The sequence below is a fragment of the Rhopalosiphum maidis genome, chromosome 4 (genome assembly GCF_003676215.2).
Source record: "Rhopalosiphum maidis isolate BTI-1 chromosome 4, ASM367621v3, whole genome shotgun sequence".
In the NCBI taxonomy this organism is placed as follows: Eukaryota; Metazoa; Arthropoda; class Insecta; order Hemiptera; family Aphididae; genus Rhopalosiphum; species Rhopalosiphum maidis.
In genome coordinates, this window is record NC_040880.1 from 26840576 (window position 1) to 26855593 (window position 15018).

Consider the following 15018-nt stretch of genomic DNA (forward strand, 5'->3'; position numbering starts at 1 on the left):
AATTCAGGAACAATATAATATTGTAGTATTATCGAGATGGCAGATCTATAGCACAATAAATATATAGTGTATTCGGCGAAATGTGGTGTGTTTGGCTGTGAGCTGCAGTAGTACTGCAGTAGTATACCTATGTCGACCCGCCCTAGCAAAAACAATAAAATTGTATAATATGCATAATATATATACACATGTGTATGTAATAGGTGTTAGGTATACCAATGTATTCTGCAGGTATATTATGCAGACCGTGTGTAACCGGGTAACGAGAACAAAATCACCCACCCATCCGAAACCTGCAACATTATTGTACCTGAATAGTCTATAAACTAATATCGCTGGTAAAAAAAAAAAAAAAAAAAAAACATAACAAAAATAGGCGGCGAGATAAATGAAAGGTGCCGGGCGGTGCTGCAGTTTGTGTCGCGCTGTACAAGTCTTGTGCAAGTCGCACCGGGGCGCGTTCTCGTTTCCACTCAAATCACACACACACACACATACAAATAAATAGACGCACTCACACAGACAGACGTTTACGCACATTCACGCACACAGCGGTCCGGCTGAATAAGAAAGTGACCCTCTCCTCTGTATAATATCTGCAGTGCGTATGCGGCGTCTCTCCTTCTCGCTCGCTCACTCTCTCACTCTCTCTCTCCACCAGTCATCTCACTCCCCAAACGACGGTGGCGACGACGGCGTCGACGTCTCTCTCCCAACAGCGTCTGTGTCTATGTCCAATCTTCACTCTCGTGTGAACAGTAGTTTAGGACGAGTCGACGCGAGTTTGTGATTAGAAAAAAATAATAATAATCGTTCGATTTTTTTTTTTTTTTTTACTTTAACCGTAATTCGTATACATATATTTACACGTATATCTATACATGAATACAATATAATAATTTAATAATTTGATACGAGTGTTTTGCAAAAAAAAAAAAAACAATTTTTTTTTAATTTCGATCGGTTTTTGTTTATTTATTCATTTTTTTAATCACACGCGTTGTTCGCCCGAAAACTAAATGTCACTTGCGCACCGAGTGTACGGGTTTTCCACCAAAAGTCCGCCGGCCGCACCTATAGTGTAGTGGTTCACAGTCGAAAATATTGTCCAGCCGACACATCATCGGAGACAGCCAATCGAACTTGCTTGTGTGCGAAAATTCAACCCCGTCAGCGAGCGCGCGTCAACGATGACAGCCAGCCACAAGACCGCCGCCACCGTCGTCGTGCTGTTGCTGGCCTGTGTACCCAGTGGTAAGTGTTTATTGTTTTCTATTTTTTATTCGTATTATTACTACACGGAGGATAATGAAATCCGATATTTAAATAATGACGACGATACCAGTCGATCTTGTTTTTATGGGCGCAAAGACTAAAATCGAAAGTAATGTATAATAATGATAATATAAATACGATACATAGGAAAAGATGTTGCAATGGAAAGTGAAACGACGACGTGTGATACAGACCGAGTGCATGTACGCCGGCAATAATAACGGTGTTAACGGTGTGGCGGAGAGTATAATAAAATATAATAAAAATAGAGTAAAAACAACATTACAATATAAAATATATATGTATTTTTAACGTAATGGGCCGTGGATAAAATATACACTACGGGGGAAAGAAAGACACTTCCGTCACGCGGTTTCGATCCATTTATGAACGTCTCATTTACGGAAAATGATTTAAGAACGATTCGCAATCGTCATGTCTTTTAAACGATTTTCATTTATATAATTTGGTATAACGTGCACCGTGCAAGCACTCATCTCTCGCGCGGTAATTATAATTATATGGCGTCAAAAATATTATGTAAATTAATATGCAAACAAAATTACATTTTCAAAACCGTTCGTTAGACTATATAACATAATCTAATATTGTATTGTAGCGAAAATGTCACTGTAATAATAGAGTTATACCACAGCGTTGTGTTATTTATGTGAACACGATGATTTCTCGATTTAAAAAAAAAAACCTATTTAAATCGCATGTATGTTAGGTGTATAGAGTGAAAGAAACAATACTATTGTTCGCTGGATATATACCTGTATACTATATTTCCATTTGTAGATAACTATATATTTATTATTTTTCGGGTGTCATAACTCATATAATCCAACGCTTATATTATAGTCATATCCCGTGGAAAGTTTTGAACACTATATTGGACCCATTGTGTGGAATCGAAATTTGTGGTTTTTACTCCACCGCGATAGATACCTAGACACCATCTATTATATATTTACTCGTTGAAAAACAAAAGTAATAAAACCAATGACGGTGGCGTGAGTAAATTCGTTGAAGAAAAAAGTGAAAATTTACGTCCGTTTTTTTGGTGAAATTAATTTTGTTTTCTGCATTCTGATACTTACAAAACTATGTATGAATTATGGACATTACATAGATACATAAAGCGCCCAGGGTAATCGGCCCCATTAAGGGAAGTAGTAAGACAATGGACGACTCATGACTTTACGTAGCATCGGTTCTGCTGAGAAAAATTGATCGTGTCATTAAACGGAATAGTTATTGTACAGTGTGATCTAAATACATCATAATATCCGTCAGTCACTCACGATTATGCCTACTCACATAACAATATAACATCAAGGTTGTTAAATCATATTATATTAATGGTAATATATTATCAAACACCTTGTCATGCGTGTCAACTATCTTTACAATATAAATTGTATACATTAATAAACAAATATACCTAATATGTTATTAATTAAATATAATATACTGTATACTGATCGGACACATCTGCAGTAGTATAGTGGTGAAACATAGAATATTAACGATGAGCCGAACCTCTTGTTGCCCAATGTTTATTCGTAACAAAATGTTTCGTTTTCAATCAACTTTACGAGTCACATTTTATTATTCACATTTGCCCGCATAATACATAATACTGTCAAATTACACAAAACCGGAGAATATGGACTACTATGTTACCCATAAAAACACAATGAGGTATATATATATAAATTTACTACACAGAAGGCGTCCAGCATTACGCACAAGGCGGCGCACATCTCCTTCCCCTCCAGCCCGACAAATACGATAGTAATATATGCACCGCGCTGCCGTGTATATTGAATTTTGCATAATGTTCGAATACGTTATCTTCACCCTTTCTGTAGCATTTCTTGTTTTTGTAAAATTAATCGATTAAGGAAAGACGTAAACGGGTATTATACGATAATAGTGAAAATGTCACCTCGGAAGAACCGGTTGAACATTCCAATAAAGGTTGAAACCCGACGGCCGACCTTGAAGCATCATCGACGTTATAGTGCGCGGAAAAAAAACAATCATGCACTGAACTCGCATCACCTACAATAATAGATTAAATAGGCAACGCTTAAATAATTGTATAGCGTTCGTGCATTATTCGTGCCATAAATTCGAATCGAGCTTAATTAATTATAGACTTAATAAAAACATACCTGTTGGATCGTTTAAAATCCATTACGATTACACTTGTCACATAACACATGTTAGTACACGTCTGAAGTTGTTAAAAACAAAAATCATGATATAGACCTTCGACAAGTAATACGTTTATACTAAAATAATAATGACTGAGCATATAATACGTGTACACACCAGATTTATAATAAAACCATTTTTGATGTATCTACAATGATTGACAAGTTTGCGTGTATGAGTACTTCGATATTATATTATATTAAAAAAAAAAAAAAACATGTAAGAAGTTCAATAGAGTTCATTCAGGATATCAAACAATATATTAGGTATATATACAATAAAACGAACATAACTACGATTGAAATCTTTGACAAAAAAAAAAAAAACATGCGCCGAGTTAAAAAATAACTTTCAATTGACTCTTTTCACAATTTATTATGTACCTCTACAATTAGTAAGCACTTCGCATTTATAAGATGGTGGAATTATTTCTTGGTTTTTATTTTTCCCGCTTCAAGAGCAAAAATAAACGTTGGTTCTAGAAACTCTGAAATCCACATTCCGCTAAATATAAGTGTTTGCTGTTAACCGGTAACCGCCAGAATTCAACTTGCGATGACCACAAGAATGTTGGTATAACTTGGTTCTTTGAGCATTCGCCTGCGTACGATTAACTATTAAGCGTATTATTATATCTTGGTATTTGAGGAACAAATTACATTTATTTTTATTATGATATAATATGTATTATAATACTACATAATATATACTTAGCCACTATAGAGTATAGATACCTACTTGCATAAAATACATTAACAAGTTCAGATTTTTTTTTGTTGGGATGTATGGCAAATATTTAATATTTTAATTATGAAATAGTTTTCTTTTTCAAAAATACTTAATCCGTTGCCATAAAAAAATATAGAATAGAATAAATTGACATCTAATTAAAAAATATGTTAAATAACATGTATAATATATTTCATAACTCATAGTATACAGTATAGACAGAATTTTAATTATTAATGAATTCGTTATTTTATATTCACACGTGTATTTATTTATAGAATGAGGAAGTTAAAGAAAAAATAAAAAAAAAAATGTCTGTATATCTAGATAATATATTATGATCAAGTTAATATTTTGTCTTAAAATTCCCGCACATGTAACTGCGTAGCTGATTATTAGTATTTCATATTTAATTACTAATTAGGTTGTTATATAGTACTAAACTTCCACATAAAAAAATTATAATAATAATCGCGTTGTTCAATAGTTGGTTTATTTAATTTTTCCCAGTAACCTAAATTGCCTATGTAATAACTAAATAACAACACTGTAAAATCATACTTTCATACCAAAAAAATGATAAGCCGGTTCGTTGAAAAAATAATTTCTATTTTTAATTTAAAAATCTTGTAATTGGAATTTTTTTCTTACAAAACTACACAAATATTTAATTTATAATTTATGTTGTTAATATAATTTAAAAATTGTATAACACTATTTCACTGACTCGCTGTGTACGTGCAATAAACAGGCTTGACTTTTATAGTTTTATAACATAACTTCAATGATACGATTTTAAATAAAATGATTACAATGTTTTAGATAGTTTCTATAAATTTGGTCGTATCTCCAGCCGCAATTGTGTTTTCATCGTGTCATCTATATATTAATACTCTTCTTCTTTTATAAGACGATTAAAATTCCAAGGCCTGCTAGAAGAATTTGTATCATTTTGTTCTTTATCGTATAATAACTACTGCTTAATGATTTTGCTCGTCAAGTTCACAGCCGTAATTTCTCGTCCGTCTAAATGATAGAAAAGTATTATACATGTTACCTATTGTAATTGATTAGGAAACGAAAGATAAAAGAACATTACAACTCAGTGTGTGCTCCGTAACCGGTTACATATTAATGCGCGTGCGTTATACAACGAGGGTACTCCATATTTTTAACACGAATGCATACAGTGCGTGGGTGTAATTAGATCCCGAGAAATAGCTATGGCCATTTCTTCACACAGACATAACGATACGATATAATACGTGTACACATTGTACAGCTATATTATATTGGCCATGAAAACAGTTGTACGAAGGTGAAAGCGTATGTGCGAAAAATCACAAACTGAATTACATTATATGACCGTGTTTGTCTAGGAATTTCTTTCGGTATATTGCAGCACGTAGAGGTATAATATGTTGGTATAAGAAAAAAAAGATTCTGATAAGACTACAGGAGTATTACTATTGTGTAATATATATACATAGCAGGTGCTGTAGTGTGTGTGTGTTGTCAGACTGGACTGCAAGAGAATGGAGAAGAAAAAAAATATATAAAACGCGAACAGTAAAATCGCCTGGAGGCAATCACGACCACAGGACTTTGCTCCAATTCCTGGGGCTGAGGCGTGGTCAAGGGTTCCGCCGAAACGTCGAGGTACACCTATGTCTATACGAATACCTACATGACAAAACTTTTTATTTTTTTTATGTTTATGGTTTTATCGACCGTCGTTGCTTCCATTTGGAAAGTCTTAATGAATAGACCATATTATAATATTATATTTTATTTACACGCTGGTAAGACCAATAAATATATGTAATAATAATATTACATATTATATATACAGCGTACATGCATAGATAATAACACCACGCGTACAACAACAAAATAATAGCAGCAGCTACCTATGTGTGTATCGATATCGCGCGCACATGATGTTGTGTAACAGAACAATCCAACCCTGCTGCAGTAATAGTATATCTGGTATTCGCATATACAATATTATTATGGTATGCATAATATATATATATATTATTATATACGTACATTAGCACTGTCAAATAGCAAAGACTGATGATGGTAAATGTAATGATATAATATATCACGTATAAACATCTGAATAATCGCGTGGGTTACGCGAAGATATATGATATCATGGGGCTCAACTCATATACGCATGCATAATAGGTATTCCTATAAGTTTTGTTAGGGCAGCTGCTATACTCGGTTAAACGATTGATTACCATCATGCCAAAAACAAAATTCGACTAATTGAACAGCTATGAGATGAATAAAAAGTATTTAATATTGTACGGTTTTGTTCTCTCTACGATGGGTTTTTTTTTAATTTTTAAACGTAAATTGCTACCAATAACAAAATAATTTAACAATCAGAGGTGGAGAGTCAAAATTTCCAACAACCTATCCCAATCTTTCAACCAGTGTAACACTGAATCTTCAATAACGCTTTTAAGAATACCCAACCTACACAAAGTAATTTAAGACTTATTTGTACATACTGTTAATAAATTATATTTTAAAATATTTAAATACCTATACTCAATATTATATAATATGCAATTTTATATCATAATTCATAAATACAATTACTGCAATTTCAGCCGAGGATTAACTGTGTAAAAAAAAAAACAATTATTAACTTATTTATTCATAATGATAATTACATTATAAGTGGATACTAAGGATACTATACTATAATTTAAATAAAAATGAGCGATCATCGTAAAACGAGCTATTAGCCACGAAAATATAATAAGTTATTTTTTTATTAATTTATTATTTTAAAGGAATTTAATTTGTTTGATACTTGGTTTATTTGATGAATCGGAGATAGAATGTAACAAATAAACAGTCGTTAACTCCTATACCTACATGGCTATACATGTAATATAATAAGTACTTATATATTTTATGCTTATTTATATTAGGGATGGGGGCGACTCAAAATTAGCAAATGGCCAATAATGGTCAGTAGTTTTCGTTTAGTATTTTTTTTTTTTGCTCTGCATATTTTCAGTTAATAAAAATTCTAAAACGTTTAATAATTTGAAATCGAATACACGTGGTCGTGTGCGCATAAAAAAGATCCGTAAATTGCTCACCCCTGATTTAAGCACAACTACAACTTCTGTACACGTTGATAGCCATTAGCTGTCTTCATTAGCTGATTAACAGTCTATAAGGGTACGTATTATCATAATGTGCGATTATGAAATACGATCACGTTTTCGAAAGAAAAAAAAAAACAAACAATGTGCGGGTATCCAAAAAAAAAATCTTTTATTTAGAGCTTTCTCTCTGCGGCGCGTCGAGCGTGATTATACGGTTTCGCGTGACGTCATTACAAATAAATGCCATGCCAATTGTGCGAGAAGACGGGTACCGTGTTGATAAATATTATTATGTATTATTCAAAAATGATTAATGTTCCGTCCCCGTGTTAAATGTCAAACATCTTATAACTTCATTACGTGCCCCGGATCGCACGAATGTCGTTTTCGCATGCCCTAAATATACGTATAGACGTATATTAATACTTTAATAGAAATGTACAAGTTATGCGCGTAATTAATATAAACTATTAATTTAATAATAAAATAATAATAATATAATGTAATATTACGTTTCTGCCGGATTAGCCGTCTTGTACCTTTCAATATAACTACGGAACACGACCTCTGCAAAACTTTTAAGACCTCCTCCGGGTGGTCTGCTATACAATGCAATATTATTATGTACCGATGGCCGTTTTCGTTTGATATTTGTTGACGTATTATATATTATTGAACGCGGTCGCGCCGCCGAACTTAACCAAAATAATACAAAATATTATTGTAGGTATATATATTATTTTGTATTGTTACTATACATCGTGGACAATAAAATGAGATCGCGACGAATGATATGCTAACTTGTACACGACAAATAATTAATCACAACGAACATTATCATTTTGCTTTTCAAAACGTTAGCACGTCATTCAAAATATTGACTAATATATTCTACTAATGATTAATACATTATTGATTGTTATTGATTATTATTAATTCGTTTTTTGGTAATTAGATTTAATTGAATTTCTGATGGCCTACGTTCTGAAATTGACATAGGTTTTTAGATTTGTAGAAAATTGAATTTAGTGAATACGCTGCAGTGTAGTTTCATATTAGATATTTGTCCATCCAGTCTAATCGTATAAAATATTATTATTGCTCATCTATACGAAATCGGAAATACCTACACAAATTCAACTGGCAAGGTCAAGAGTGTGCAATGAAATTATGGCACGCGTTTTTGCATATTATACATCCCATTAAATAATATAAAAACATGACATACGTTTTAAGCCCCTTGTCGCGCGCCTACGGGTTATGGTCGAACACATTATTGTGGGACACTCGGCGGGGGCGAACAATAATAAATATGATATTCCTTACGATACCGCTGTGCGATTTATTAAATTAATGATAAACCGTCGTGTTTCGCGTGGTTCGCAACCATTCGTAAAAAGTCACGAAAATATGAAATATTATATAAACAATTAAAATATTATCACATTTAATGCATATAATCCATTATTATTATTATTATTAGGTATCACCATTACGCGACCGTTAAAGTGATTCCCACTCAAACATTTAAATTAAAAAAAAAAAAAAAATGAATTTAGCCACAACCACAAGCACTGTATACCTACCTATCTACCCATACAGTACGACGACCGTAATATCCATGTAAAAAAAAACACGGGAAACCGTAGGCACATAGTGTACGTATATAATTTAAAAATTGTATATTATAATAATGCAATGTAAAAATCCTGTAAATCTATATAACGTCTGAAATAACAATAATAATAATAATAATAAGCACTCAAGAATTTGATTATATTTACGATACCGTATAATAAAATAATAATAATATAATGCCATAGCTATATAGCACACATTATTATGTAAACACACGGTCGAAAATCGTAATTGACTGGCACCATCTGGAACTGGCCACAGACCAAACAATATAACGTAGTTAGCGAATAAAATCGTATAATACATATTACATACATTGTGTTATACCCTGCTCGCACGATCTCTATGTGTTCGTCTAATTTATTCTCGAGAAATTCGACATGACAAAAAAATAATAATAATAATAATAAAAAAAACAAGTTTGATATGTTTCGTGTGATTGTGTAACGGATCCGGGAATCAAAAATTCAACAGTTGGCGACGAGACGTTTATGCGCGCCGTAATGAAAAAAAAAAAAAAAAAAAGTACGATTAAATAATGAATCACACGGGCCTGCAGAAACAAAACGGCAAACCCAAAGTGCATTTGATGTGGGCCGGTTAACATACTTTTAGGGATAAACGCTATAAGTCCGCCGAGTTCAAACAACTCCTCTCGTACACGTAGGTAATATAATAATAATAATAATAATAATGTATGTATAAACATTCCCGGCGGGTCGAGATCAACGACCTACCGAGTGGGCGTCATAACGTAGTAATAATAATCACAACAATAATAATAATAATAATAATAATATTAAAAAAATATACAAACTCGCACAACCTGCGCACGAGAACTACTGCGTAAAGGTCGCGCGCACGTGTTTTATTGATATAGATACGTATTGTTTTTACGCAGATATAATACTATTATATAGGCATTGCATGCAGATACACACGAACGTACACGTTTCATATACGTTTGCTTTATGGAAATACGAACGCGATCTAATCGGCTCTGATGGCCGGACAGTGAGACGCGGAATCACAGTATCGGACGACGACCGCGTACATACGCGCAAATTGTGTGCATCGCGTATATTATAATAATAATTTATCGTGCGCCATGTCCGTGTGCCTATCCGCGCGGGTTGATATTCGTGCCAAGATCTAGATCTTTAAGCGCTCCTATTTTTGTGCGCGGGGTGAATTTTAAAATCGCGTACTTGGCTTAATATATAGTCGTCTGGTCGTGTGCGCAAGTGCACCCACACTATCTAATACCATTTGCAAAAACGCGAAATCTTTTCCGAAGTCTTTTTTCTTCAAATCGTCATCGTATCCATCAGATCCGCAAACGGTTTTATAGAGAGAGCGGGTCAAACATAGTTTGGAGAATTATTAAGTATTGTATACTGTTTTGTTTTACAATATAGGTATAACTTACTCCAAGTCGTGCTTATTTATATTCGTTAAGTTTTTTGTATAAATTATTTTTGTAAATGTAATATTTTCCATCTATTACACGATTTCATTTTTATTTTTTAATATTTATACATATACCGGATGCTTTTTGCGTCACTAATCCAATAATTTGTAAACAAGGAGTGACTCAAGCCACCCACGAGTTTGTCTGATAAGCGAAAAAAGTGCGTAGTACGAAATTTCGTAAAAAAAAACCTGGGATCGGCTATTACGATGGGTAATTTTTGTTTTTTTTTATTAATATTATTATTAATATTGTATAATATAGCTGATATTCATAAGGTAATAAGTTCGTCGGTACCATATTAATACGACCCTTTAGTGAATGCGCGCTTCATATTATAATAATATGTTTATGTTATGACATGTATGCAAATATAATAATAATAATATGGTATGTGCCAATACGCTTATTATCCGTATGGTGTGTATATATATACATACAGCGCAGGACTTGTACACAGTTAAATAAACGCGTTGACCGGAATTATTGTTACTATGTATAATTAGACACTTGTCACGTACCAACGAACGTTATACTACCTATACGGCTATGCCTAATACGTAACGCACTCTACTCAGACGATATTACTATTATTATTATTATTATTATTATTATGTAAATCAGTGATTTTTGACCGTACAGTAAAATATGACATAATAATAATATAATAATAGTATAATACTGTACGAGTGCCGAGTAATAATAATAATATACATAATACATATTATGGATACATTTACTGATATACTAATTCTATATATTATATAGGATTATACGTTTATTGTTAATAATGTATGTATTGAGTGGCCCATACGACCGGCACGTGATGTTTTTTTGATATTTCGGGGGAAACGCTGTGTATTATTACTATATTATTTATCGGGTGCACTCAAGTTTTTTGTACCCTTCACTTAATTTTTACTCTTACATAAGTCATGTGTACCTATGTTTGTTTATAGTATTGTAATGTATATGTACCTATCGAAAACATTGGTTACATTTATATTATATATACATAGGTAGTACTGCATATTTATGTTATATTAACTAACTATAAATAATAATAAAAAAATGTTTATATTTTACGTATAAATTGTATAATAATATTAAATAATGGACGAATAGCGCATAATATATTTTTATGGCAATATGCGAGAGATGGGAAAACAAGGACAGCCGGAAATATTAGACATCAGTTCTTATATTGCATATAATATTGATCTCTGTGCAAAAAATATTATTAAATACTCATAATTTAAATTTTATTTTTAATAATTTAAATCAAGATTTATTTAGTTAAAACAATTTTTAGTACAATATTAGTTCATGTTTGATAAGTGTTTCAGTGTTTTTAACAGTCTTAAGATCAATAAAATAATATTTTGTTCTAATATAATACGCTGAAATTCAAGAATTTGAAAATGCGGGATTCCTTCGTAATACCCGTCGTAATATTATATAATATTATAATAATGTACGTACCTCATACCTATATATCTGTTAGTTGGTCGATGAATTCGTACGTTTTTAATAATAAGAGGCTGTGTTATTTTTCTCATTTCCAACCGCATTATTCAATTTTACTAGTAGGTAGCTACAACTACGTACAAAATATATAATTCAATATCTATATAATATAGACTATGTACAAACACGAATTATTCTCATAACGCGTATATGCAATATGCATAATCACGTAGAGGAGACTATAATTTTATAATTATTATTTATTAATACTGGCTGTGTTCAGTGTCCGCGTATAACATAATATTATTCATATATATTATTATATATGTATACAAGTAAATAGTTTTAAGGTATGGGTATGCTACTTAAAAGTTAAAACTAAAATATTCAAATAAGTATTTATTGTTCTTGATACTTGATTTATTATTGAACCCGGAACACTTAATTCATAATTAATAAACCAGTCCAATAATATATTGGTAGATGACGTTTAAATAAATATGGATTACACGGAGCGTAACGATTTTTCATTAAACAAGTGAGATGATCTAGCCATTCTAGCATCAAATAGTAGTAACTAATGATTTACTCGAGTACTCACTCCCCATTTTTTTTTTATGTGAAGAGTATAATATTATACAATCTGTATAAAAAAAAAAAATTAATCACATGCCATCGTGATGAGACAATTGAACAGTATCATTTAGTAAACCCGAACATTTTAATAATGAAAACAAATCATAAAATTTATACAAATTATATAATGATAAAAATAAAAAATATATTAAACGAAAAAAATTATTGTTAGATTTCTACATTTCTTAAGCAGATCCGGAGTTGTTTTAGTCGGTTGTAGATTGTCGTGATTAATTTTATTTATTTAAATCCATAATAAATTTAATGAATTTCGAATATTAATTAAATTATAATATACCAGTAGTAACAAGATTGTTTAGTCATTTTTAACTGAAATACTTGATTTAAGAACAAAGCGCACTCGGTATTATACTAAAGCATTTAAGATGCTATTGGCTTCGACGCTTCGTACATACTCAATAGTCTTACATAGTCATGGACTCTAATAATTTAAAGCTATATGCTGCTCCATAACTTAATTTAAATAAATTAAATGTTAACTAATTAAACATAAAGTATTTATAATACATTTTAATGATAAAACATAAAGAAAATCCATACTTTAATACAATGATTTAAAAATAATAAATGTATGTATTATAGTTATATAAATTAATTTATATTAACCACATACAATCAGTATTATAAATATATAATGCAACAAAATATTATTTTTCTCAAAAAAACTATATTATGAGTAGGCAATGAATTACTATTTTACTAACCACTATTTATTTTATTTATTAATATTATTACATCGTCTGATGCACCCATTACACCAATAGAAAAACATGAATGATTTATACAGTATTATTAACATAATATCTATTTCATTTATTTCACGGGATATTCACAAAGTTTATATTTGATTTCCGAACACGAATATTTAATTTCAATAAATTATTTAACATTACACTTATAAAAGGCCCGTTCAAAAAATATTATTCTGATCAAAATGTTACATTATATAAGTACTCGATAATCGACTTAACTGGTTACACCCATATTACGTTTAATTTTCATTATACTAAAGTGCATAATATTGCCTTATCACTGCAATGCTGTAGGTACAGTACCACTTAAACTAACTGCAGGTAAATAATATAATATTACATTTGTCTATTCTTAGTATAAATGATTGATAGACAAATGTAACATGTCTACAATTATTAACAAATAAAAATGATTAATATGTCTTGTCATTAAAATATCAATTAAATTTCCCTTTATTCATGTATAACAATATCTTTGAAATGCTTCGATACAATGCAATGATAAATATACCTTAACAATTAGAAAAAAGCTCTAGTAACTGTTCAATGAACTATATTGCTTAAACAACTGTGACTAATATTATATCGACAATTGATCGTTGTTTATTAATTATTTTTTAGAATAACATTTTTAATTATACTAGTATTAACTATTATTAGCCTTACTAGTATTACTGTATTAGTAATGTGCTACTTTGACGTATTTCATTTATGTATTATATTGTGTTAACATATTTTAACACATTTCAGTGAATGATTTTTGACCTATTACTTAACAATATATTAATGTCCTATATAGCCGGTGTGAATACACAAGACGTAACGTGGTAGTTTTTTAAACAAACGAGTTTTTATTTAAAAATCGTACCGCAAGTTAATGGTGTACGGTTTACGAACTAGTAATATCAATAAAAACAATTATTTCACAAAAAATATTCTAAAAAATATAAACTATTATTCAATGAAAAACAATTTATAAAATCTATAAACATTAACACCATTATAGAAATACCTGACCATGTTCAGATTACGTAGTGGTGTAACAAATAATAATGAAATAATTTGTCGGTTGGTAGATAATAAATTATAATTGGTGGGAAATTAAAATCATAAGTTTTACGTAATACTACTAATACTTACAATAATTATATGAGGAAATACCGTATAAGTACTCAAGTAAATTATAACATGGGTTTTGTTGAACGTGTTAACGTAATCAAATTATTCGCTTTTAAATATTATAATTTCTAGAAAATAATATTAATGTTCCGTTTAATCCATAGAAAAAAAAATCATCAAAACCAATGATGATGTAACCCCACTTATGGATATAACGTGATCTGAATAATATTTTTAAATCGGACTTGAATTGTTTTTTGATTATTGTAAATGTTTAAAATATCGTGAAAAAATTATAACTCAATACACAATGATTAATTCGTATGTATTATATGACCTATCGTCGGTTCTCCTATATCTAGGCCAAAAGGTAGCTGGCACAGATATATATGTATTATTCGTTTGTACTACACAACATTATATATATATTATATACTATAGAATATCCAATACAATATACGACTGCAGTAGTACTGTATCCACTACCTGTATAATATTATGATACATGAGGTATTATTGTAATACACGGCAGCTACTTCCATACGCC

At 30.8% G+C, this 15018-nt stretch overlaps 1 protein-coding gene across 1 annotated transcript in view; it reads left to right on the plus strand.

Moving 5' to 3' along the window:
- The first annotated feature begins 847 nt into the window (after positions 1-847).
- Positions 848-15018, plus strand: part of LOC113553400 (putative mediator of RNA polymerase II transcription subunit 26) — a 45686-nt gene continuing 31515 nt past the window's right edge. The window contains 1 exon segment of the mRNA XM_026956718.1: positions 848-1254. Coding sequence (XP_026812519.1) covers positions 1191-1254 — 64 coding nt within the window. The 5' untranslated portion in view covers positions 848-1190.